Source organism: Maylandia zebra, linkage group LG17 (genome assembly GCF_041146795.1).
Source record: "Maylandia zebra isolate NMK-2024a linkage group LG17, Mzebra_GT3a, whole genome shotgun sequence".
In the NCBI taxonomy this organism is placed as follows: Eukaryota; Metazoa; Chordata; class Actinopteri; order Cichliformes; family Cichlidae; genus Maylandia; species Maylandia zebra.
Window position 1 is genome coordinate 37,542,196 of NC_135183.1, and position 27,833 is coordinate 37,570,028.

Here is a 27,833-nt window from a genome sequence, read left to right on the forward strand (position 1 = left end):
TTAGAGTGTGTTTGTTTGTTTGTCGCTGTCAGAGCTGCAGTTCGTTCTGTCTTTTTTTTCTGCGTGTCTCATAACTGACATAAAAAATGCCACCAGCAGTCATGTTGGGGCTCTTAGTGAAATGAGGCAGGGCATGAAAAATGATCAATATGGCTGCCGGTGCTTCATCTGACACAAAACATTAGGCCTGTAAAGTAACCCCGCTGTAGCACCCCCTCCTATCAGCGTACATGCACCAGCAACTGCCTTCTGTTATGTTTCCTATAAACTGCAGTGTGAATATGGGCATGTTTGGATGTTTCCACTGTAGCAACGAATGGTGGAAACAGACTTTTTGCACAATTACAAAGCTATTAAATCCAGGTCTTCTGTGATCTTAATGAAAAAAAAAAGAAAAAAGTAATCGGCCTTGGTTAAAGATCGAAAACGGTGTCACACTGATTCTGATTAGGCCTGACTCCTGGGAATTAGCTTTGTGGAAGTGGAATTCACAACAAGGCAGATGTGATTTTGAAATGCAGAGATAAATATGCTCACTTGCTAATGAGCCGTTGGGCAGACAATTGTCGACAGAAACCCCCCAAAAAAGCATCAGGAAAGGGGGTTACTGAGCTGAGAGAGCAAGGCATTTAAGTGCAGTTTCCTCTTTAAACTTCTAAACAGCAGAATGATTGTTTTCAAGTTTAAGTGTCGCCCTCTGGTGGCCATTAGGAAGACTGATTCTATTACATGTCATATCCATCTCACAGCTGACACATCCACATCATGGTGACATTTAAAACTTTCCTCTCTGTGCTTCCAAGTTGCAAAGCATAATGCTGACAAATGGCATTATGCTGTCCATCTTACATATACAGTCTATGCTTTATCTTCATATCTTAGATTTTCTGCCCACTTCTTTTTTCCTTTAGCCCGCCCCTTTTAGCATAAGTACCTGTTGAGGAGGCGGGGTTAAAATAGGGAGGCAGGTACACAAACAAACTGATAAAGCCACCAAGGCGTTATCAAACCAAATGCATTGTTTCCATATATATTTATTTTTAATGTATGTGGTCCTGTTTCATTTCCAAATAAATCTACATTATTTCAGCCTGTTTGCATTAATGATATCAAGTCCCCCATCAACCACCACAGGTGGGGGACAAAGAAAAAGACAAAGAGCTCAGCCTCCACATTAGATTACAAAGACCCAATTCCCAGGGCGAAAATAAATTTGGCTGCCACTTCTGCTGCATCCATTTATCCACCACCCGTGCTTCATTATGCCTCTGCTGCCCATTAAGATAGAGCTGTCCTATGGGAAATGCAGCTGTGTCCTGCAGGATGCAGAAAGCTCACCCAGCGACAGTAAATATCCACTGACATTAACCAGCTTGAGTGGGGCCCCTTCCTGTCTGACGTGTGCTTCATGGCGGCTGCAGTCCTGGCCCTGGCTGTCATTTCCTGGACCTCCAGAGTCAGCTGCCAGGACCTTCCAGGCTTCGGCGTATCAGACAATCTGGTCTTTCCTGCAATGCACTGGCTTATGAATTAAATATGACTCCTTTCTGCTTTGTTTTCACGCGGCCCTCCCGGCGTGTGAGATGTTTATGTTTCTGCTGAGTCACAGTGGTTTAGCTCCAGCTGATGGAAGAATGCTATGGCAAAAACCGCAGGGGGGGGGCTATGAAAGCGAGTCAGATCTTTATTTCTGGCTGATGGCAGAAGTTTTTGTGGAGTATCTGAAATAGCTGCTTAAACTTAAATTGAAGGTGCAGGCAGCAGATCCATGCATGAGCAGCCTCAGTAGATGAATAAGGCACCTGTGGATCAGCTGACTGGTAATGGTGTCGATATACAGATATATTTAAAGTTACATAGTATATTTCTATGTTGTTAAAGATGCTTTATGTAGCAAGACTTCAGACATCTTTGTGGTGCAACAGTGTAATGTAAGTAAGTAATGTAAGGGGTTCAAAAGTCGTCTAGGGAATTTATGTTTGAGATTTTAGAAAGCATCTTTTTATAGATTTTTTTAAAAGAACTCTTTGATTTATTAACAAATATCTAAAAAATAATGACAATTCCCCCTCAGCTCAGCTCTACTTGGTGGTCAGTGCTAATTAGGAAATGATTATCATGCTCTCATGCAAAATTAATATAGCTAGCCATCGGTAGTGAATGCAAGGTAATACTGGCATTAAGGTCAAAGCACTTAGATCCCTCAAAGCTTTTCTGGCTTCATTTAGGTGCGATAATTAATAAAAAACAAAACAAAAACAAAAAAAACAACGTATCTACTTATCCCACAAGACCCCTGATGATGTACCTGATGATGTCATTCTGCCCTTTAGGGTGAAGCACAAGAAGCAACTGAGCAGTGGGAAATGTGGTCTTCCTACAATTCTGCATAATTCTCACATGGTGGCAATACTCAGGTCTGCAGTTATTTTTTCACTTTCTGTGATGTTGTCATTTCCTAAAGAAAACCAATAAGGATGCTGTAGAGAAGATGTGTTGCATTACTATTTTGGTGCTCAGCGGATTTAAACAACACATCTACAACTGTTTCCTCTACAAATGGTGCTTAAGAGAAAGGCACACATTCGAGAACAACTTGAAACGTGCTTGGAAGTCGTGCTGAGGACTTGGTCTGAGAATAGAGTCCATATGTGAGTGGCCTGAGGGTTGATGGTCTGGAGGTGTGGGACCTGATTGACCCGAGACGCTACCAGTGGGCAGCGAGTCAAACGGGTGGTGGGTGGGGGTCACCTGTGATGGCCCTTGTTCTCCTCAGACAGGAGGATCTGGCGATGGCCTCCAGGGGTCACAGAGGGCAGCCAGTTATTTTTTGGCCAGTGTTAATTACCCTCTGCGCAGCCTTCCTGTTCTCATTGTGGCCCCTGCGTACCAAACATCCAGGCAGTAGGAGAGTCTCTACTGTGGAGTGATACAAGGCCAGCAGCAGCTTCCTGGCCTCCTGCATCAATTATAGATTTCTTTTCTTAGAAAAAGAGTGAGAGCCACATTTTACATTGTAGCTCTAAAAAATAATCTGCTTTGCTTTTCATTTGGAGCGTAAAGGCCTTTACATACCTGAGGTGTAAAATGCAAATATTTCAAACGTTTAAAATATTTTTGGGACTCACCTATTCATAATGCAGCCGTTCATAGTGACCGCGTAATTTCACTTGACAAATTTGGTGCAAAAAGTAGCCGTGATACAGCTTTACAGCTACACCTTCCTTGGATCAAACCATGAAATTTGTCTCTCTGCATGCCTTCTTGTGAGAAATGGATGAACCTAGAATTTCTGTTTCTTCCATTTCTCTGAACATGAGGACCAGCTCATGATCGCTGTCAACTTCCTGTTTTTTATCATAGTGCATTTGTTGAGGGTGAATTTTTCAAAAAAAAAAAAAAGGCAACATGTTTGGCGTGTATATAGGTTACACAGTAAGTTTGGATCCGTGAAATCCAGAAATTCATTGCAATTTTTCAAAATGCATTAAGTGTGTAAAATATTTCCTAAAGATGTCTTTGCAGATGGAATTCTTTTTGTAATAGAAGTCACTATAAGTCACCCCCTCCTGGCTATTAGAGAGAATGCAGGTTCAAGGCATTTCTTTAAAAAAAATGTTATAGCCATCTTTTATATACAGTCTATACAAAACCCCTGTAGACATCCTTGTTAATTAATTTATTGCAGTAAATGCATATCATTTGAAAGCCTTATCGCAGTTTCCACGAAAAGAAATAAAACTTAAAGAAAGTGAGTCTGAGGATTGAAAACAATGAACGCAGTGCTTCTCAGGTGTACTTCTTCGCCCTTTCCTGTTTAAGCCATCTTTTATACCAATCAGCATTCAGTCTTTGCATAGTTCAGTAGTTGTTCCTCTACAGCAGGGGTGACCAACTCCAGGCCTCGAGCGCCGGTGTCCTGCAGGTTTTAGATCTCACCCTGGGTCAACACACCAGAATCAAATGATTAGTTCATCACCAGGCCTCTGGAGAACTTCAAGACATGTTGAGGAGGTCATTTAGCCACTTAAATCAGCTGTGTTGGATCAAGGACACATCTAAAACCTGCAGGACTCCGGCCCTCGAGGCCTGGACTTCCCCCAGGTTGACTTTATATCTAAAACAACACCAGTGAACGACGTCACAGCAGCTACATCCATGATTTATATACAGTCTGTGGTTCCACTATATGCACATTTTACTCATTTGCACGTCTGCTGGAGGTCTCTTAACCCCAAAATGTGATTGTAACTGTATTAAACAACTCACTTGGTCATTTTCCAGAATCCACAGTTTCATTATACATCTAATCTGAACCCCCAAGCCCCCCCCCCCCCCCCCAACAAGAACAACCCAAAGCAGCAAAAACTGCACTAACAGTGCCGCTGCTGTGAGACAGAGACTTCAATCTTCTGATGCTGCGCCGTCATGTCAGTTTGTATTTGTGTTCAGCTGCTGTACAGATGTGTCCTGCTGTGAGCTGATGACAGCATTTGCACTGCACTTTGGGGATGCAGCCTCCTTCTCTTTTCTTGTCTGCAACAGCTGTTTCACTGATGGAAAACTGAGCCAGGGCAGCAATGGATTTATGGCCAAGAGCAGGCTGGATCATAAACTGTCACTGATACTACTAATGGATAAAAAAAAAAGTCAAACAGGCTTAAAATCGAAACAAAGCAGCATAAAATATACATACAAAAGCTGATTCATGTGTACATCTGTAAACAACCATCAACAGCTCGTGCTGAGAGCTTTACTGCAGTGCAACATAAAAAAGTGGCGTTAATTAGATCCCATTGCAACGTTTGTGACTGCGTTTGCATCCGGAGGGCTGGGAGATGGACCACTGCTTTTAATTAGAGTGTAATTAGCTCCAAAACAATTCTGGGATTTGTACATTCATTCACACTCTTACCCCTGAATTCATTAAAAGTTTTCTTAATCCAGCTCTGTGCCCGTGATGCTGCTGGCGTGCTCATTGAAGAGAGCGCAGAGTCATTATGAGGCAAGCATGCTGCATAACAAACTGATGAAACCTACTCTTATTGCATCAGCTTTTTCTGTTTTGACCCCAGTGAAACAAACTGGGCATCGTGTCTGCAGACAGGCGGCTAATAAAAATCATCAGTGACGTTATTACTGTCTGTTACATCAGTGAAAGCCAGGCGGTCCGCTTTTAATCCCTCTTTTTTTTTTTTGCTGTCATCAAATATTTACTACTGCTGATATCAGCATCACCAATATCTTCCCACTGGTTTCTTCATTTATATTTTGTTGTGATGATGGTAAGTGGTGGTATGTTGGGAGGCTACCTATCATCGAAGCATTAGTAGATGTTTTATTGGTCACTTGTGGGAAGAGTACATACCTGTAGACCAGAGGTGTCCAACTCCAGGCCTCGAGGGCCGGTGTCCTGCAGGTTTTAGAATAGAATAGAATAGAATAGCCTTTATTGTCATTGTACAGAGTACAACGAAATTGGAGTGCCACTCCCTTGGTGCAAGTTTCAATAATAAATATAAATGTAAAATATAAAAAGTACAAAAAAAACAATCGTAAGTACTCAAACAATAGTATGTACAATATATACAGGATAGCAGCATTAATATAATGACAGTATGAATAGCAGCATAATATAATGACAGTGACGGTATGGAATAGGTTCAGTTGTTTTTGTGCTTATTTACTACGGTGATAGCTCTGGGAAAGAAGCTATCCCTGAATCTGTTTGTCCTGGTTTTATGTGACCTGTACCGTCGGCCTGACGGTAATAGTTCAAACAGTTGGTTGCTGGGGTGAGAGTGGTCCTTGATGATATTGCCAGCTCTGCTGAGGTACCGAGAGTTTGCAGTGACTTCCAGGCTGGGCAGAGAGCAGCCAGTGATCTTCTGGGCTGTGTTGATGACCCTCTGCAGTACTTTCCTGTCTGCAGCTGAGCACCCTGCATACCATGTTGTTATGCCGTACGTTAGGATGCTCTCTATGGTGGCTCTGTAAAATGTCACCAGCAGCCTCTCCTCCAGGTTGTTCCTCCTGAGCACTCTCAGAAAGTGGAGACGCTGCTGGGCCTTTTTAACCACCGCTGTAGTATTTGCAGTCCAGGAGAGGTCATCAGATATCTGCACGCCCAGAAACCTCATGGAGTGTACCCTCTCCACACAGCTCCCGTGAATGTAAAGTGGGTCTGCTCTGCCCTTCCTGAAGTCCAAGATAAGTTCTTTAGTTTTCGTGGTGTTCAGTTGGAGGTTGTTAACTGAACACCACTCAGTCAGTCTGTTGACCTCATCTCTGTAGTCCGACTCATCCCCCCTTGAGATGAGTCCAACCACTGTGGTGTCATCCACAGTGGTTAGATCTCACCCTGGGTCAACACACCTGAATCACATGATTAGTTCATTGCCAGGCCTCTGGAGAGCTTCAGGACATGTTGAGGAGGTCATGTAGCCATTTAAATCAGCTGTGTTGGATCAAGGGCACATCTTAAACATGCAGGACACCGACCCTCGAAGCCTGGAGTTGGACACCTGTGCTGTAGACTTTGGTTGTGGCATGTTGAGCGCCTTAATTCTTTGTGTGCAGATTCAGTGAGGTGCTGGAATCATTCCTCAGAGATTTTAGTCCATGTTTACATGACAGCCCACAGTTGCAGCAGATTTGTCAGCTCGGCATCTGTAATTTGAATCTACTGTTCCACCACATCTCAATGGTGCTCAATTGGATTTAGATCTGGTGACTGAGGAGGCAATCTCAGTGCAGTGAACTTACTGTCATAAGTGCCTCTCTTGGATTAATACCACCGCAGTAAGATCAGTACTTTGTTTCTGTCTTCCAAGTTCAGTTTGTAGCCCACTGAACATAGTCTGAACCTTTTAGTGCTGACTTTCATGTCTATTATATTTATAGCATAAGTCCTTTAAGTCCTTTAAAGACGGGCGCATTTAGATTGCAGGTCTCAGAAAAACCCAGTTTCAAAATTATTGTGGAAAGTAAAAAAGATGTAAAAGTGATTTAGTGTTCATTCAAATGTGTTCAGAATTTATGATTCATACACACTGCTCTCCCCTAGATAAGATGCCTTTTATAGGGTAAAATTATCAGTACTGGTATCAGTATCAGAAATACTGAATTTACTTGGCATCTGATCGATATCAAAATCTGCAGTGTCATAGCGCTACGTTACATTTCGGGGGCAAATGTTGCACTTTGTGTCTGTGTGTGTGTGTCTCTCTGTGTGTGTTGTATTATTTCACACAAGTTTAGCAATGAAATATTAGACAATTTAAGATTTTTGCAGACTGTCACCGTAACCATGGTGATTCTCTTTGTCAGTGTCCCTTTGCACATTCTCTATATGCGCTGACATCCTTTGTTATAACAAGCTTCAAGAGATCAACAAATACAGCAAACTAAATACATGGATCAGCAGGTTCATATTTTCTACATTAAATAAGCATTTCATGATTAATTTTTAAAAAATCAAAAAAAATATTTAAAGGGATATTTGAATTAAACACACGAGAAAATTTTTTTAAATATAATTTTCTTTAATTTATTTTTCCATTTCATTTTAAGAAATAATTATCCGACCAATGAGCTTACAGGACCGACTGCGGTAATGAATACGCTACACCCCTCACGTTCCCAGCATGCATTGTGGAGAGAGAGTGAGAGAAAGAGAGTGAGGGGGACTTGGCTGGGAGGCTGAGGAGGACCGCGGACCTGAGCGCAAAAGAAGAAGAGGCAGCAGCATCAGTAGAAGAAGACGAAGGGTCATCGCCCGACACTTGCTGATAACTGACAATTGCCGCTCAGGTAAATTGTGCGTGTTTGCGCTTTCTGGTTCTCAGCATCATGCCCACGTTTCTGTTCCCAGCCTTTGTCGGGGTGTTTGTGCTTCCTGCTGCGGGTTCATTCTGTTAGGAGAGAACAGCTGCTGCTTCACACAATGAAGCTTTTTTTTTCCTGGGCATTAATCATGTTTTATTGATTATTATCGCTCCGATGGAAAAATGTGTTTTGGCTACACGAGCGCAGCGTTTTGCTGTGTCAGACTCATTTGAATTGGCAGCTCGTGTGATATGGATCTGTGCAGGGATTCCCTCAGCCGTGTCTCTGCAGCCTGCAGTCCAGTCACTCCGCTGTAAGGGAGGGGAGGTGGGGCTATCCATGTCATGACTGTGACCAGGGGGTGGCCAGTCTAGTGCTGTGTTAAGGCAGATGTCAGGCTACATTAACTCGTGTGTGTGTGTGGTTCCCATTCAGAGACATGAAACTGATGGAGAAGAGCCTGTTTTAGTCCTAATTGAGCTCCTACTTGTCACTAATCTGGTTTAAAGTAAAAAGCTAACTTTTAGATTTTACTTTTTTAAGGTATTTTAATTATTTTAGGTAATATCTTGATATATTAAAAATCATATATATGCTTTTAACCCAATTTAAACCTGCAGTAACTATTTCGGCAGCAGACACAAGCGCAGCACAGAAAATTGACATTTTTATTTTGACTTCTTAGCATACAAATCAGAGCTGACCATGTGTGTGTATGATGACAGTACAGAATGTCACTGGCTATATGAAAGCTTAATAAATTTAAATACATTTAAGAACATTAAAAAAAGATAAAGAGTTGCTGATTCGGAATCAAGTAAATATTGGCAATTGGTTGAAAAAGCTGATATTGGTCAGAAAAATAATTTAACATCATTTGTTTCTGGCCTTCTGGTCCAAGATTTACTCTATTTCTGTGTCTGTTAATTTAAACTAGGTGTAGTTTTTTAGCTGCTAAATGCTAGCCAGTTGCTAGCACAGGGGTGCTTGCGACCACCATCTTGATTACTAGCCTGTTGCTAAGGCTGTTTCTTTTTTTTTTCTTTTTTCTTTTGAATACGCTTTATTGACAAAGCACAAAATACAGATATACAAATACAAAATAGCAAACACAATGTCAAGGGGTTCGTATAAAAAAAACAAAATAGACACAGTCTATTAAAGAATCACATGATATTGAACAGGGAACAAGTTTATGGTTTTGACAGCTTTTAGATTTTGAGAATGTTGTATGGTTTTAACATATTGTTTGGTTTCATTTAAAAAGCACTGAAAGGATGGTTTTGTGTTAGAAAATTTCAACTTATGTATATGAAATTTAGCCAATAATATCAATAAATTAATCAAATAAAATTCGTTTGCCCTGTGCATGGGGTACTTAAAGAAACCAAACAATATTTTCTCGTAACAAAGAGAGAACTCAGAAAAGATAAAGGAAACAACAAAAACACAAAATTCTTGCCAGAAAAGATTTGTGTATAAGCATGACCAAAATAAATGAGAAATATCTTCCTTCACTGTTGCTAAGGCTGTTGTCGCTACCTGATCCGTACCGGATGCGCAAATCTTACGTCACTCCCTCTCTTTGCCAACATCGCGGCATTCAATATATTTGAATGATGGTTAGCGCTCAGTTAGCTCCTAGCATTTCTCAACAGCTCTGCCTCCTTTTCGACTGCCCGGGACTTTAAACAATGGATAATCCGTATACAAACAAATTCCTGCTTTTCTCCTCAACAGAGAGCGTCCCCCGATTGAACAAAAACACCGTAAAAGAATAACAATGTTGTGTCACGTGAAGATTCATCAGCTAGATTAAGTGTTTACTGACAATTGATAGTGATAGCGGACATCATCATCACTATTCTAACAATCCTCTCCACACAGACAAGCATAAACACACTCGATTATCACTAAATCAAATTTAACACACATTTGTAATGATGCTAATTCAGTTTACAATAGGGTTCATTCGCTCGGTCAGCAGGTAGCGGTATCCTCGTACACTGGGGAGTAAACTGCCATTAAATGAAACAGAAGAAGAAAACATCTGCACATGCGCAGTACGGATCGGGTAGACCCGATTTGTACGTGTCACTACCTGATGCGTACCATTTTCATACCTGGCTTTATTCCAGTGGGATTCAAATTACCCCATTTACCTTAAATATGATAATGTTTGGAGTGTTTTTGAAAGAAAAGAAAGCTAATTATGGTGTTAATGTGTTATTAATCTTGTGTAAGTATTTTATACATAAATGTCGCTTTTTTAAGATTAAACCAACACTGGCTCACTGGAAAAACGACCTAAACCTGTTGGTTAAATCTTTGACTTTAGTTAAAAAGAAAAAGGCTGCTTTTTTTGTTTCCTTTGTAGAAGATTTTGATTTAGTGAGTTAATAATCTGTTAATTTATGTGACCCCATCTTTATATTTTATTTTCACTATATATGAAAGTTGCTAATATGTAAGAAATGTTTATTCTCTGAATCTGTAATATATGGTGCATTTTGTTTGTATGTTTATATTACTAATAAAAAAAACAAAAAAAACAAAAACAAAAAACCTGATGCGTACCGGAAACCCGATCGGTACCCCGCATGCGCGAAAGGTGTCTACTTCCGGTCAAAGCGTTTTACGATAGTTACGGGTCAGAGCATCTGTTAAGATGTTAAGAATAATAAGTACCTCTTAAAATGTTTCCGATAATGACTCCCAGGACTCCCCGATCCTTGCTGCGCATGTGCAAAGTCGGACCGTACAAATCGGGCCTACCCGATCCGTACTGCGTATGTGCAGGGGTTTTCTTCTTCTTCTGTTCGTTTAATGGCAGTTTACTCCCCAGTGTACGAGGATACCGCCACCTGCTGACCGAGCGAATGAACCCTGTTGTAAACTGAATTTGCGTCATTACAAATGTGTGTTAAATTTGATTTAGTGATAGTCGAGTGTGTTTATGCTTGTCTGTGTGGAGAGGATTGATTGGAATAGTGATGATGATGTCCGCTATCACTGTCAATTGTCAGTAAACACTTCATCTGGCTGCTGAATCTTCACGTGACATATTATAAAGTCTGTATTATTAAGTCTGTAATTAGGTGCCATTCTTCTTAATTTACGGCGCTGTTGTTCAATCGGGGAACGCTCTCTGTTGAGGAGAAAAGCAAAAATTTGTTGCGGATACGGATTATCCATTGTTTAAATGTCCCGGTAGTCGAAAAGGAGGCAGAGCTGTTGAGAAATGCTAGGAGCTAACTGGGCGCTAACCGTATCATTCAAATATATTGAATGTCGCAATGTTTGCAAAGAGAGGAAGTGACATAAGATTTGCGCATGCGGGGTACCGATCGGGTTTCCGGTATAGATCGGGTAGCGACAGTACGGTCCGACTTTGCACATGCGCAGCAAGGATCGGGGAGTCCTGATCCTTAACTATCTTTTTATTTTTCGTTTTTGTCTTTATTATATTGAAATGGTTCATTAATGCAAAAACTTTAAGAGGTACTTATTATTCTTAACATCTTAACAGATACTCTGACCCGTAACTATCGTAAAATGCTTCGACTGGAAGTAGACACCTTTCGCACATGCGGGGTACCGATTGGGTTTCCGGTATGGATCGGGTAGTGACAGCTGTATCCACACTGGAAGCGATTTGCTGGATGCTAAAGCTTTGACAGCTGGTCACTAGTGGACATTTCATGTTTTGTTTGTCTAGGTAGCTTTCAGATCCTTCTGTCCACCAATCAGAGTTTAGTAAAGATGTTTTGATTTAGATGAATGATGACTGTGCTGTTATTTTTTTTTTGTTGCCAGGTTACAGATCAGATTATACCACACCCAGTGTTGTTTCTTATTTACCCAGAGAGCTTAATTGTTGTGGAGCAAGAAAAAAAAAGCACTTAAAGAGTAAATAAAATTTTTTTTCCTGGTCTTTAAATGTTGCAAACAAACATGCATATTTATTGTAATGCACTTCTGTGCTGCACAATGGATGCAGTGTTACAACGTAGTTATTAATATTTATTACCAATGACGCCACACTACAAAATAAACGCAATGAAATAGTAATGAGGTCATCAGGAGGCAGATGCAAGCCTTCTGTCCATCAGCAGTTATCTGCTTCCCTTCCAGCAGATGCTCCTCAGCATGAAAGGCCGACTGCAGCTGCTAATGATTCACGTTTTCTGGCTAAAAGATGAATCGCAAGATAAGAATGACCTTTTTGTCCTTAATCAGCCGGCGTTACTGGACGAATGTCAAAGTTAATGCAGAAAATAGAGCAGTTTGAGAAATGACTGGGAGAAACAAGCTGTAGTAATGTGGAGGCTTGTTCTGAATGAATCAATATGCCACTGATGCTGCGATTATGGAAATGATTCACTGACAACCTGTTGGTCATAGCTCAGATATGAAGGGAATGGGTGGTGTATTGGATTACGTCGTGCTGGAGCTCTATACCAAACGCTGGAAGCCAGAATTGTGTTTACACTTGTATTTTTTTCCCTTTAACTGAAAGATGTTGTTTGAGACTGACTGAGTGATTGATGGATTGATGAACCTCTAATCTCTGCAGTGATTCAGTACATTTAGTCGGCCTCCTGCCTTTTTGTGTGGACGTGCACTAATGCGGTGTCTGCAGTGACGGCTTGGCTCGGTCACTACCGCGGTGACTTGGCGGTGACTCCTCGCCTCACCGGCTCCTCGCTGCTGCTGCTGCTGCAGACACTTATAGTGAATTGAGACTGTTGTGTCACTTGAACCATCGAGTTTCGCAGTTTGACGATGACTTTCCTGCTCCTCCTAGGTGTGCTCTAAGTGCAAAATTAGTGAGATTTTCAGTTTAGGTCCAACGCTTCGTGGTTTTTGAAATGGATTTTGTATTCCTAATCGGAATTATGTCCCCATTATCCAAATTGCGTCTTGGCACAATGTCTTGCTTGGAAGTAAGTTGGTAGAAAGGAGAGGCAGTGCACTGAAAGCATTTCGCAGCATGTTAGCATTTTGGTGCATTGAAATCAACACCCTAGAGGCTAATAGTGTCTTCACAAGCTGCCATTTTGCAAGTTTTGCGATGGCTGATCAACTAAGCAGCAGGCGTCCACGCACCCTCCCACAGCAACTCAACATACCATCTTTGCTGTAAACGTCTCGGCCGCCGCAGAGGCGAGAACGTACAGGGAGAGAAAGATACTGCAGATTAACAGTATGTTTTATAATGTTGTGCAGTATTTTTGGACTTGTGATATGTTGGGAGGTTCTTATGGATCCAAGTCTGGAAATATATGTGGCAAAACCTTTTGCTTGGTGTGGCCCAAATGCAAAGGATTCAGTTTTCTGCAAAGTTAATCAAATTTAAAGGTTTTGGTTTTAACAGTCGGATTGAAATCGTTTTGAGCCAGTGCTGTATAAAGATGGATATATGTATGTATGCATAAATAACAGTTTAGCTGATAGCAAATGCCACTGCTCATATTTTCATATTTAGGATTTAGAACACTTTCTGCTCTGAGCACATTCTGTATTGAGTATGAACACTATATGTATTTATTACCATTAATTAATCTACTTTTTTATGTAGCAATTTCAGTAATGGACTCCTTATGAGGTCACGTAATACAGCCCAATAAAGTCATGCCATCATAATCTAACCAGTTTAATATTGTGCATTAAACATATCAGACTGAGACAGAAGTAATTTATTTATTGCAGAGCTTTATGTTGATGTTGTTATTGTATGATAATGACTTGGCAGAGATGTTTTGTTTTTTTCCAGCTCCATAGCCTCCTAGTGCACTCCTAGTAGCAACATGAAAAAGGTGGCGGAGTGCTAGGCACACAAAGATGAGTCATGCAAACATCCCTGTTTCCTGAAAGGTTAGCGTGTCAGTTAGATGGACTTCTGCCCTGCTTGTAGCTGTACGTAAGCGTGGGTTACTAAGTGACTGAGAAGACAGTGCAGATTATGTGATGATGCTGTTGTTTTGTTATAGTCTGAACTCTGTTATTTGCAAAGTACAGCGTGCATATGGAACATCGAACGGTTAGTAGCATTTACAGCTAAGCAAACGTATGAAACGTGAGCAGTGACGATCAGTGAAGATGAAAATGTATTTTTAGTTTCCCAAACGTTGCTGAAAGGCAGTAACAGTCTGACTGTGTTAGCTTGTGGAGCCATATAATAGGAAATACTGCTAGCTTTGCACTGGGTTAAAACAGCACTGCAATCTATAGGAAAGGCCAGAGTCGTCTCTGTTTTCTGAGGCGGCTGAGGTCCTTCAACATCGGACAATGCTCAGGATTTTCTATGAGTCTGTTGTGGCCAGTGCCATGTTCTATGTTGTTGCATGCTGGGGCAGCAGGTTGAGGGTCGCAGATGGCAGCAGCCTCAATAAACTGATCCGCAAGACCAGTAATGTTGTGGGGATGGAGCTGGACTCCTTTGGGGTGGTGTTGGAGAGACGGATGTTGTCCAAGATAAGGACAATGCTGGATAATACCTCCCACCCACTCCATGACATGCTGGCTAGTAGGGCTGCCACGATTAGTCGACTAGTCACGATTACGTCGACTATCAAAATCGTCGACGACTGATTTAATAGTCGGTGCGTCGTTTGAAGCTTTGTAAGATCACAAAAGACGCAGGAATAAGTAGTAGGATTTAAGAGTGTAATAACGGACTGAAACAGAAGATGGCAGCACTGCATGTACAAGGATGCCAGCTGCCGTTAAACCCCGAAGAAGAAGAAACTGTGTCCCAGAATCCATAGCGCAGCCCAGCGCAGTTTCCAACAATGGAGGCAGCTAGTTAGTTTTAATATTACTCTTATTATTCTTTCTGGGTCACAGAATAAACGTTTAACATATTTTCAGGCAAGAATGTAGCTGTGTAAACCTCAAATATCTGCTCAGTTTATCAGGACACCACATATTTTCAAAAGCACTCCGACGTTTTCGGAGACGTCTGTTACCCACTAGCTCGATAGCTAGCCGGGGGCTAGGCTCACTAGAGCCGTGAGAACACCGGACTCCCGGCAAATCGTTTTCAAACCCACCGCCGTCTTTCGCTACTCAGGTTAAACATGATATATGAGTCACTTAGATAACTTAAAAATGTTATTGTTTGGCTTTTTTCAGTATTTTATTTGTTCCTGAGTAAATCGGTTTGGCTGAGATTAAAGTTATAGTTTTTACACAGCTGAATAAACGTCAAGCAGACAGCTGATTATCAGAAGTGTGAGATGCTCGAGAATATACTCTGGTGTCCCGTTATTTTAGATAGCAAGGAGTTTATTAAACTTCACCGAAACAATCTGCAAATTTCATTAAAATTTAATAAACTATCATCTTGTCTTTATTTTTAGTTAGCACAGACCTTAAACACTTAAAGCTGTAAGCTAATGATAGTTATATAAGAGCAGATGCTGCTGGTGCAATCAGCTGTAGTTTTATGTCCAATGGATGATGATCTGATTAGTTGACTAATCGCAAAAATAATCGGTGACTAGTTGACTATCAAAATAATCGTTTGTGGCAGCCCTACTGGCTAGTCACAGGAGCATGTTCAGTGAGAGACTGAGATTACCAAAAAGCACCACTGAACGACACAGGAAATCATTCCTGCCTGTGGCCATCTCCCTGTACACCTCCTCCATCTAACACCAGAGGTGGGACCAAGTCATTGTTTTGCAAGTCTCAAGTAAGTCTCAAGTCTTTATCCTCAAGTCTCAAGTCAAGTCTCAAGTAATGTCAGGCAAGTCAGAGTCGAGTCTCAAGTCACTGGTGTAAAAGTCCGAGTCAAGTCACAAGTCTGAAACTTTGAATTTCAAGTCCTTTCGAGTCTTTAAAAAAAAAAAAAAACGAAAAAATAATGTTGCAGTTATGCTAAATGTAAATATTAAACCATGTAATTTTAAAATCTGTGTTTTTCTCAACACATGACAAAATAGTGAACTTAGAAAATATACACAAATTGTGAAATTGCACCTCTATAAAATGCAGCTCAATTAAACCTAGCTCCAAGAATAATTTTCACCGACAGTTCTGAGATAAGCTGCATGTTATTCTTGGATGCGGTTGTAGGACCAGCTTTAAAATCGCATGACAAAAATATCATACACATTAAAAAAAACTGTATCACCAACGTAGCCTGGACAACATTTGCTAGTTGGATGAAGTCAGCTATCTCATCGTAGCATATTTATATGCATATTTATAATCATACGGTTCTTGGAGTGAGTGCATACACTCATGAAGTTTAGTAACTTCAGGTCACTGCAACAAGCCCAGGTACAGTTTACCGACGGATGGGTGCAGGACCTTGAAATGCACCGTGTAGAAAGTAAAGACCATCGTACGTATCATAAGTTTACCAGTCTCACAAATCGTCGTCATAAATACACATTCCTTAACCGTTTATTAATAGGACCTTTGAGCTCAACGGTAATTAATTAGTAGTGGAAATAATTTCTGGTACCCATCACAGAAATGTAGCAGTGACAATAATACTGTATGCTGTAATCGTACTGGACAATTGGTGATACAAAAAACCTGTTTTACCCTGTGAATAAAAGCAGGGGCGGAGCGGGGGGGTGGCTTACGGGGCTTAAGCCCGGGTTGTTTTGTCAGAAGCCCGGGGTATTTTGGAGTGTAATTTTTTCATAGTTAGATGCCTGGCTGACAACTGTATAAAACAAAAAGTACACACAATATTCGAAGCACATAGTGCACACTGTGGGAATTTACGACTGTGCGTGAATCCCCCCCTGATATTGGTATGATCCGAGCTCAGGCACTAAGCGACTGAGCGAGGGGGCGGGGCAGCTGCTGCCTGTGAGTGCGCTGTTGGAGAGACGGAGCCAGCCATACTAAGGAGAGCTTAAGTTTGACCAGGTACCAAAGCAAATCATTCGTACCGTACAAATAATGTAAATATGACGGTGCATCACGAAAGATTGATATGAAACTGATCACTTGACCAATATTACGTTACTTGCTCTTCAAGTGAATCAACAAATGGCGAAATGAAAAGCCGAACAAATGCTTTTTTTTTTAGAGAGTCTTAGCTTACGTGTGTTTATTTCATATTTTCAGTTCTTACCCTCCCCGACTAAATCGGTTTCAGTTATGTACTGAAACATAAGAATGGACATTAGAGGGTTCTTTCAAAGAAAAAACTCAGGTAAATGTTATTTTATATATTATGCTTTGTATGTTGTTCAGTATATTTCTATGCAAAACAAGAGGGGTTTCAGTACACAGCAGGATATTCACATTTGTAACCAGATATTTACATACACTTTAGGGAGAAAACATAAAACATTTTTACTGTACAACATCAATTTAGAGTAAATTTTTGTTTTAGATAAATATTGAAATATATTTTGAATTAGTTAAATTTCAGAATAAAGAGAGACAGCTATTTTTATCACTTTCATCAAATTTAGGAGTACATGTACACTAAATTTATTGTTAATTAATAAGAAAACTCCAGACGATTCCATTCTGAGCTGAAGAAGCTTCTGATTGGTTAGTAGAGTCCATGTGAGTAAAGTGGTGGCACACCTGTGGATGCATATAAGGCAAAACACAGAGCCTGTTTCTTTGACATGGGAAAATCAAGAGATATCAACCAAAACACCAGGAAAAGAACTGTGGAGCTCCATAAATGTGGCTCAAGTTTGAATACAATTTGGTGCCATTTGCAATTAAGAAATACAGATAGTTTCTCTCTTTACTCTTAAAGTTAACAAATATGTTTTTATATTTATCTAAAAAAATAAACATTTAGTCTGATTTGATGTTACAATTAAAAAAGTGTTTTTATCTGAAGAGTAAATATCTGGTTTCAACTGTATATTTGATGATTGTCAGCACAAAGAGGGAGAGAGAGGAGAACGAGGACAGAACAGATGAACAAGAGCAGGTGAGACACACATGTTAGTCAAATGGTTGTTTACCAAAAGTATCACCGTATCACAGGTCCTCATGTATCTCGTACCTAGTGTTTCTTTTTAGGTTTGTTATTTTTCAAATTCTGTATTTATTAAGTTCTGCAGGCTTGTTTGCACAACAAGGCTAAATAATTATATAAACTTTTCTCAATCTAAATAGTGGACTTTGGTAGAATTAAAAAATAAGTGTAGTGCAGGTCTATGATGATTTTTAGTGCTATCATCTAGCTCTGATTCTGGTTCTGTCTTGGTTAAGTCCTCAGTAGTCCTGATTTTGAACTGTTGTAGTCCTGTTTTAATTCTGGATCAGTTCTGGGTCTGGTTGAATTGGGGTTTAGTCCTCGTGTCTTGATACAGCCCTGACCTTGTTCTGCCTTGCTGCTTAATTAAAAAACTAGTTTAAGGTGTCCTGCACATGTGATATATATTTTTCCCTATATGAAGTCATTCTTTTTTGAACAGAGCCTATTAATCTTTCAGTCATTTCTACACCCCCCCCCAAAAAAAAAAAAAAAAAAATCCCACATGCATACTACTCTTTGGGCTAAGCCCCGGGTGTTTCAAATGTCTGGCTCCGCCTCTGAATAAAAGTATATGTTTTTATCAGTGTACCATAATAACAGAAGCGAAACACAATATTGTGTCAGGACAATTCACTATTTATGCACAATAAACAAAGAAGCATAGCGCGACAATTTCTGTTCAGCGCCAGACTTGCTTGTAACCTATATCACCAATTATGTTATGAAAAATGACGTATTAACTACTAAAAAACACTGACCTTCGTGTAAATGCTTGGAGCAGACTAACCTGTGAGCTGGAGTGTTCTGGGACGTTATATTTGGTCTTTGAATGGCTGCAATCCAGTCGCGTCTTTGTTACTTCGGAAACATGGCTCGAACAATTTCTCTTCAACGACGTAATCCGATAACAACCGATCTCTTTACCCGTCGGCTTCCCGTGGCTGTCATGCGACCGGCTATTGCAGTTAATAATACAACAGCTTCTTGACATTTTTGTGTTTCTTTTTATCGCTGTATAACTGATTTTAATTGAAAGCCTGCGTGCGCTAGTACCGCTTGCCACGAGTTCCCAGAATCCTTTGCGGTTCTACCCGTGAATGACGTCACATTTTCAATCTCTATATAATATGCATGTTAAATTTTATATTTGGGGTAAAATATCAAGTCTTTTCAAGTAAACCGGTTCAAGTCCAATTCAAGTCCCAAGTCATTGGTGTAAAAGTCCAAGTCAAGTCACAAGTCTTAGAACATTTTTTCAAGTCAAGTCTAAAGTCATAAAATTAATGACTCGAGTCTGACTCGAGTCCAAGTCATGTGACTCGAGTCCACACCTCTGTCTAACACACTGTAAACACTGCAGTAGTTACAGCCTTTTTGCACACGCTCTACAGCAGCGGTCCCCAACGTTTTTTGTGCCACAGTCCGGTTTAATGTCAGACAGTATTTTCAATACAATATTTTCACAGACCAGCCCTTAAGGTGATAAATACAACAAAATAAAATGATATGACCAAGACAGAAATTGTGGTATTTTTCTAAATATAATAATAAACGCAAATTCACTGTGTAATTATGTAACTTTTATTAGCAGCATCTGAAATGCGGCATCAACATTGAGAGTAACTCCTCTCTGCCCCTTAATGCTCTCTGGTCGCTATGGTAATGCGCAAATATTTCTTCCAAAATAAGACACACAACTACAACACAGGAAAAGACCCAGGGAAACCGAATTAACCATAAAAACCTCGAAAACCATAAATTTCACACCTGAGCCTCAACTCTCGCAGCCCGGTACCAAACGACTCACGGACCGGTACCGGTCCATGGCCCGGGGGTTGGGGACCGCTGCTTTACAGTAAAATAGCAAATGACAAAGTTCACAGGTCAGAGTTAAGTGTCAATCATATATATTTCACCTCTGTAATATTCTTGATATTTATAATTGTGTGATTTGTATATATTAGTGCTATTTGTAAACTTTGTAACATTTTGTATTATTAATTAGTTTAGTCTGTTACTGTTGCTGTCTTGGAGCAACTGTAACCAACATAATTTCCCTAGGGATTATTAAAGTAGTCAGATTCTAATGATTGTGAGGCCATATTTAGCAGGAGGCAGCCATTGCTTCTGAATAAGCTAGTTAAGCTAGCAAGGCCCCAAAAGCCTTCAAAAGTGAGTCAAACCCCAGAAAGACAAAGAAAAACGTGTCATACTGGATGAAAACACGAGTTTCTTTTTTTACAAGCAATGAGATTCGCACCTTGTATCTAACTTTGGTACAATATAAATAAAAAGGAACTGAATAGACCCCAAAGGTGGACTGACTGACAGATGACTAGATCAGCTGCTACTAGCTTACAGCTAGCGCAGACACAGAAAAGTATCAAAAGATTACAATAAAAGATGTCCGTGACATGTCCATTATATATGAAAAATAAAATTACAGACAGGCTGTTTTGGTTTTTCCAAAGCAGAAATAACAAAGTCAAAAATCTAAATTGGGTTAAATGTTAATAGGAGAAGTTAGGTAATCTAATACAGTGTAAAGAAGTATTATAGTTAAATTAAAAAAAACCAAACAGATGTGGTAACGAACCCTGGGACTTGACTTTGGAAAAACAAAAACATATGTATTTAATTTGCTTTTTTGCTTGAGATGGGTGAGAGCATTGGTCTGAAGCAACAAAACAGCAGTGATCTAATTAGATTTTGAGGCTTGAGACAGGATGGCTCTACAGAAGAGGTCAGGGTAATTTGAAAGGATCTGATAAACCTTAGTGGGCCCGGCATGTTTCATGGCTGTCTGCCTTGTAGATTAAGATGCTCGCTGTTGAGAAGTTTGACCGATTTGTTTCCAAAAACAGTAGAGGAAACAACAACACATGTGTACAGGCAGACAGAGAGATTGACTGACTGATGATGATCGATGAATATTAATATGATCTATGGTAACCATGACAACAGGGCCTGCCACCAAGGAATTTTTACTGTATGGCCTCAGGATAGTAACATCATGAGCATCAACGCGGCACCGATTCCCGCACGGTTATTAATAATCCCCCAGAATGCCTCGGGGCAGGTTCCAGCCAGCTCGTTCTCCCAGCGTTTTGTCTCTCTGCTCTCTTTAATTTCAGACTCGAGTCCAAGCAGCTATGCTTTGCTCTCTCGTTACAACCCCCAGCCACTCACCTCAGACTGTCATGAATAATTAAAACCTTGTTCGACTGCTCGTGGTGACACGCTGCACACTGGGGAGATGAGCACTGATCCCTGTAAGCTCGTTCCAGTTTAGCAGACAATATCTGTCCGTGTGTTCATGTTTGGCTTTGGGGTGTGAGGGGCGCTGTACGCTCCCGTAAGAGCCTTAAGAAGGAAGTTAAGAGCAGTTAGGGTCTTAGATAACACACAGTTTAGGTTTCCACACTTTGTCATTTAGGAGAGGCAGGCACTTGAAAACCTTAGCGGGGAGCAAGTAGTCTTTATGGCACGGTGTGAATATATGGCACGTGCTCTTAACTTCCTGTAGGCCTGTGGAGTGGTCAAAGAAGACGACGTGGCACTGCTGCATGTCTTCCACCACTCAGTCAACACTTCTATCAGGCTTTGGTGTGTAAATTCACAGAAGAGGCGTTCAGATTATGTGCTAGATGTAACAGATTCACAGACTGGATGTGAAGGAGGAAAGAACAGGAAGGAAGGCTGCTGGGTCTGCCGCACTCTCTCCTCGTCAATTTCGAGATTTTTAAATATAGAAAAACGCACGCTGTACATCAGCGGGGGTCCAGAGTATGGTGTGGCATTATCGTCCTCCTTCCCCTTCATTAGCAGCTAAGCCTGTGATTATTGCTGAGCTGATTTTTGCTGCTATCGTCTATTTCAACTGAGGATTATTCAAGCTTTTGAATGTTTGGATATTTCAGTATAAACTCAGGCTTTGCCGCAGTAACCAGCGATTGACCCTGTTTCTGCTACTTCCTGCTAGAGTCCCATGAGCAGTGTTGCCACCTGTTCAGGGGTAACAGTGTGCGGGTATACTGCTGAGAGAACGATGAGGAAAAAGCTTTAAGGCTTTTAAAACTTGAGGCACAGAGGAAACTTTGCTGAGGGGGTGGTTGAAAAAGTAGAAATGTGCCACAAGTGTAAAGATAGTAATTTTCGTCTTTTCAATGAGATCAAGTCGTCACAAAGAGGACAGAGCTGCCAGTCAGTAAATCTATGCCTGTAATTGCTACAGTTTGCTGTTCTCTTTATTCTGTCGATTTTCTAGCTCCTGCTTTTGCTGTTTCTTTTTACTGTAATGTCTTATTTGCATTGTATAAACTTTGCAGTGGTTGACATATTAGCATAATTCCATGGGGGGATGCTCATCACTCGGTGGTAGGATACACTGTTAAGCTTAACTGCTGCAAAGCTTATTACAGCTCCTGTTTTGCTGTTCCTACTGACAACTGGGATCCTAATCCAGAATAAACTCCTGGGCAACAACCCCTAAATTCAAGTAATAAAGTCTTAATCTCATAATATTCAGTATTTTTATGACTGTCATAAAGAAAGCACACTGTTGACCATGATTCCATCCTAGATATAACATCATGCTGCTGTATATTGATAGAGAGTAAATGTGTATCAGTCTCAAGCCGCAGACTTTGATGCTGAAAACAAAGCCAGTGTGCATGCGCCACTTCCCCACTTTCTTCCTTTTAAAAGGAAGTTTTTCACTCCCACTGTCAAAGCCTAAAGTTCTGCACGATTAAGGGTGTAGTTGTTGAGGGTACTATCAGCTAGGCATCATAAGGTGGAAATCCTGAACTGATTAGCAGAATGCTAATGTTTTATTCAGGACAAGTCCTTCCAGTGGCTCCAAATTCAATCAGTTGTTATATTAAATGCTATTTATGGCCTTTGACTTGAATATTTCCAGCCTCACACAAGAAGTCATTGAGCTAGTGTGTTGGTGCTTGTGTGTATTTCTGTCTTTTTAGTTATACTACTATCCTTCCCCAAACCCTGTACTTTAGTTATCTATGTTGCTAGAGAGACTTTTATATGTTAGCAATGCATAGCATATATTTGTGTCTCTACAATTCACATTGCTAGCCAAGGTAGCTAGCATTAGGTACCTTGGCTAGCGATGCTTTAAATCTAGAAATGTTAGAAATGTCCCATTACTTACTTCTTCACCCTCTCGTCCTAATGCAATCAAAAATATTTCAAAATACCAAGATGGCATCAGGTAAAAAAAGAAAAAACACATTCAAGGCTTTAAAAATGTCCATATTTTATAAAAACCCATTTCCCAAAAAGTTGAAGGCGTCGTAAAATGTAATCGAAAACCGAAAGCATTGATTTTGCAAATGTCATAAAGCCATATTTTATTCATAACAGAACACAGAAAATATATAAAATGTTTAAACTGAGAAAATATACCATTAACTCATGTTATTTTGATGTCAGCAACACATCTTCAAAAAGTCTGTAAACTTCTGGGAACTGAGGAGGTCTTAAGTTTTGGTTCATGATACTCTAAATGATTTCAGTTGGTTATCAGTGTGGACTGCAGACAGGCTAGTTCAGTTAGCATCGTCTTGGTGAAATATACAAGGCCTTCTCTGAGAAAGCTGTCAACTGGCTGCAGCCGAGAATGCGGGTCGATCACCACACAGACCAACCAAAACACAGGGCTTAAATACACAGAGGGAGCAATCAGGGCATGGGAGACAGGAGGGAAACACAGCTGGAACAAATCAGGGCTAACGAGACAAGGGAAGCAAAATCAGATACATTAATATGAGACGCAGACTTTCAAAGTAAAACAGGAAACATAACACAGAGACACGGACAAGAGGATACAGCCAACAGGGGAGACAGCAACTCTGGAACACAGACAGAAACCAGAAGACTAAAACTCTAACATAAACACACAGAGAACCTAAACTTAGAACAGTCCTGTAACGCATTAGACAAAGAAAGCTAGAATATAATCAAATAAACAAAATGAAAGAAGCAAACACACAAAACACTGGGTCGAGGCCCAGGCACCCTAACACCTGTAGATGATGAGCTATTCAAAGTCTTCTCAGTTTTATGTTGAGGAACGTTCTGAAATTGTTCCACAATTTGTAGATGAAGGGTTTTTTTTGCAAATTGATAAACCTCAGCTCGTCTTTATTTCTGGGAAAACTTCCCTGTTGCCATTTAACCAAATTAGTTGCAAAGCATTCTTCTCAGTTTAAACACTTGATATGTTTTCTATGTTCTACTGTGAATGAAAGATTGATAGATTTATGATTTTGTTTTTATTTATATTTTATTCAGTATTCCAGTATTTTGTAGGAAATGGGGTTCCTTCAGTACCATATGTTTAAAAACTGCTTTACAGTGAGACACTTTTTAAATGTCTATGGAAAAAAAAAATCAATATTTTTACACTAACAATCTTTCAGTTTTGTGTAATATGAAAAAAGTCAAATATATTTTACAGCTTCACACACTTTTGTGGAGAACTTCTGAAACTTTTATAGCTAATTTTAGTTTTCGACCTTCATTGTCACTGTTCTCACTCTCAGCAGCTTCTCTAGCAGGGAGCCATGATAACATCACTGTATGCCATTTGCCCAGCAGCAAACAGCAATAAGGTGAAAGTTAGTCACTAGCGGGGGAGCATAATTAGCAGATTAAGGGCCCGATCTTTTTCTCGGGACCTAGTGAAGACTGAATTAGAGCTAAGTGGATGGTGAATGCTGTAGTTTAATTTGCCGGATGGCCAGATGATGCAATGAACGTTTTGAGTTAAGAGTGCAACTCTTACCTTAGGATGAAAACGATCAGGTCGTTGTGGACACTATGCTGTATTTAGATTTTGTAATAATTCATGTAACCTGAGTGATATTAATAGGGCCTTACTCGTCACTGAGCTCAGTGTTCTGTCAGGAGAGATCCAGTGGCGCTTTATCACACTGCTAACAGCTGTAACTGTGCTGCTGCTAAGCAGAATAGTACGGTTCAGCTTCTGTGCAGCTCAGGTCTCACTTCAGTTTCTTGCCTCGCAATATCAGGCAACAGCTGCAAGTTTCACAGAAAGCTTCCTCTTGGCGATAACCTGACTACAGTAACTTGTCAAGATGTAACATTTGCTCCACATCCTTCTCTTATGTCTGCAGGCTTGTCAGGTTCTCCTCCTCTGCAAAAACACAGCCACAAACACTGGGCGCATCCGCCTGAGACAAGACGCCACAATAAGAAATGCACTTTTATCTAATCTAAGCTCCATTTATAGTGGGAGCAGCCTAGTTTTAATCAGGTTTAGGGGTTTCTTTTCCTCTCCGCTTGCGTGCGTGCTTCACTGCAGTTTGATGGCTAATCTGCCTGAATGTCTCTCCTCTGCCTCGCTGGGTTCCATGTGTTATATAACTGTTTTTTTCCAACTGACTTGTCTGCTTTACAAAGAAATGAGCTATGAATCTCCTCCAACTTTGCATCATCACGGCTGCGTCGCTGAATTATTTGCCAGCGGTTTCTGTCCCACCCGGCATGGGTAACTCGATCTTATGCAAATCGGGTTTAACAGATTCGTAGCTGTTATAAGAAAAAAGAAAATCACAGTGGAACAACTTTGAAGTGTCACAGTAATAACAGCTCTAGTTTTTCATCCTCATCGATGTGACACTGCTTTCCATCCGTGGTTCATTTTGCCTGAGGTCTGACGCTGATTAGTGTGAACATGGAAAAGTAGAAAAGCATCATATTGTTAAATATTGGATCAGATTCATCTGTGCCCTCAGCATCTAATCCTGATGCTTACATGCCATATACTGTAGTCTGCTCAGTGAACTAACTCAAACTCTCCATAGATACTGCTGATAATCTTTTACTCACTTTAGGCTGTGTTAAACAATTCATAGCCTGACAGCTTTTTCAGTGTCTTATCATCTGGATTACTGTAAACACACTACTGATATATTATCAGAACTAATCTCGAGAAAGCATTTCCTGTTTTTTTTTTTTTTTTTTTTTTTTTTTTTTTTTTTTTTTTAATCTTTATACCAAAGCTTCAGGACGCTCACGAGATAGTCCGCTATTGATAGATACGTATAAAGCTAAATGACTAGAATAATTAAATACATGGTAAATGGACTGGTACTTACATAGTGCTTTTCCACTCTAATAGATTGCCCAAAGCACTTTCTACTACAAATCTCACTCACCCTTTCATCAATTCTATCTGTGAAGCACCAAACTGTCACCTCATGGTGCTTTATATTGGAAGTTAAAGACAGAGAAATACGATTAGACGAGGAAGGGAAAGAAAAGTTATATTCCTGGTTAAAATTGTGCATTTTAACATAAGAGTCTGTTGAGTTTGACTTCATTTAGGAGCAAACCTCAAGTTGCCATTGGAGGAGCTGCAGTCAAGTTTGCATCCTTCTGTTAATGTGCTCTCATTTTGAGAGAGGGGGTTTGAACCTATGTTGTTCTGTTGTGACCCTGTTTGCTCAGTGTGGGGAAGCACCAAACAGTTCTCTGTGCCATGACTATCATTGTCACTGTGGTTTAGTACATCCTCCATCATGATCATCATCTAGTTGCTAATTGTGTGATAAACTCATTTTGTACATTTTTATCAGAGCTGTTTTTGCTTGATTAGCTGCCTGCTGGAGCAGGAAACATGGCTGATTAGAGCAGTTAGTCTGAATCAAAACATTAATTTTGCTGGCTGCAAGCAATTACCCAGAAGAAGTTAAAATGCTTCTGTAGCACTGGGGGATTTTCTGTGAATACGTCAATTCAGAATGCGACCAAAGAGACAACCACCCCATCAGAGATTGGTGTAGCTTGTATGTTGGACTAGCACAACATCAGCCATAGACAGCACTAAAAAGTGAGCCTGAGCTCGCTTCTTGTGTTTTGAATCTTCTCTTCTTTTTCAGGACTACAGGCGTTCTTCCCTCTCACCTCTGGCCTGACTGACCCACCAGCCCATCACCATGAACTACCTTCGCCGGCGCCTGTCAGACAGCAGCTTTGTGGCCAACCTCCCCAACGGCTACATGATGGATCTGCAGAGGCCGACCCCGCCAGGCTCATCAACTTCTTCTCCTGCCTCCCCAGCCACAGAGAGGCGGCAGCCCCCGAGCGTCCCAAGCCAGCCTCAAGCCTCGGGCGTATCCTCTGGCTCAGCCTCTGGTCCGGCCTCAGGCTCAGGGAGCTTCCTCAGCTCCTTCTCCAGCGTGGTGAAGAGTGCACAGATGGCCCAGAATGTGGCGGCTGCCGCGCATGCTAAGTCAGCAGCGGCAGCGGCGGCTGCTGAAGGCGCCTCTGCAGGAGGTGTTCAGCCGGCCAAGCCTGTGATACGCAAGCCTAAGATCCTGCTGGTGATTGATGATCAGCACACAGACTGGTGAGCAGAAGCCTTTTAATGTAGTAGCACAAGTGTGGGTTTATATTTGAGCAGAAAACATTTCACATCACAGTGCTTGCTCTCTGAAGTCTGAAATGACTCATCTGAGATCACTTCAAGTTCCAGCAAATAATGAACTGAAGTGTGACTGATTTGTTTGTCAGAGTACTAGAACTCTTCCATGTCATTTACAGTCGTGCTTCCCTTAAAATTTCCACAGCGGATCACAAAAACCAATGAGCAGTTAAGTGGAAGTAACCTTCTTACTGCTGTATAAAGTGTAGTAGTATAAGTGGGACATGGCAAATTAAACTTAAGAGTGAACTTCTTTGATACATCACCAGACCTTCTAAAAGCAAGTCTACACCTTGAAGACATAAAATGTTCAGTGAGTTTACCCTGATATAAGGCTTCTTTACATTGACTGTTTGATTATTAAACTATAAATTAGCATGTTTTTAAAATGTATATAATTACAGAAAAGGTGTACATACTTTGTAAAACAGGACTGCTGTCATGGATGTAAGAGTGAAGCTGGACTAAGTTGGCATTAGAGTAAAATGAAGATAAGAAACAGCTAGCATAGCATTGCAAACTGACAAAATATAGTTTTTATTCATAAAGAAATACATA

The 27,833-nt window shown here is 40.5% G+C and overlaps 1 protein-coding gene across 2 annotated transcripts in view; it reads left to right on the forward strand.

Moving 5' to 3' along the window:
- The first annotated feature begins 7,676 nt into the window (after positions 1 to 7,676).
- syn3 (synapsin III) overlaps positions 7,677 to 27,833 on the forward strand; it is a 136,755-nt gene continuing 116,598 nt past the window's right edge. The window contains exons 1-2 of one of the 2 annotated variants that reach the window (XM_076875720.1): positions 7,677 to 7,819; positions 26,731 to 27,200. In XM_076875720.1, coding sequence (XP_076731835.1) covers positions 26,788 to 27,200 — 413 coding nt within the window. In that variant the 5' untranslated portion in view covers positions 7,677 to 7,819; positions 26,731 to 26,787. The remainder of the gene's footprint in view (positions 7,820 to 26,730; positions 27,201 to 27,833) is intronic. The other variant, XM_024805808.2, reaches the window with a different exon arrangement.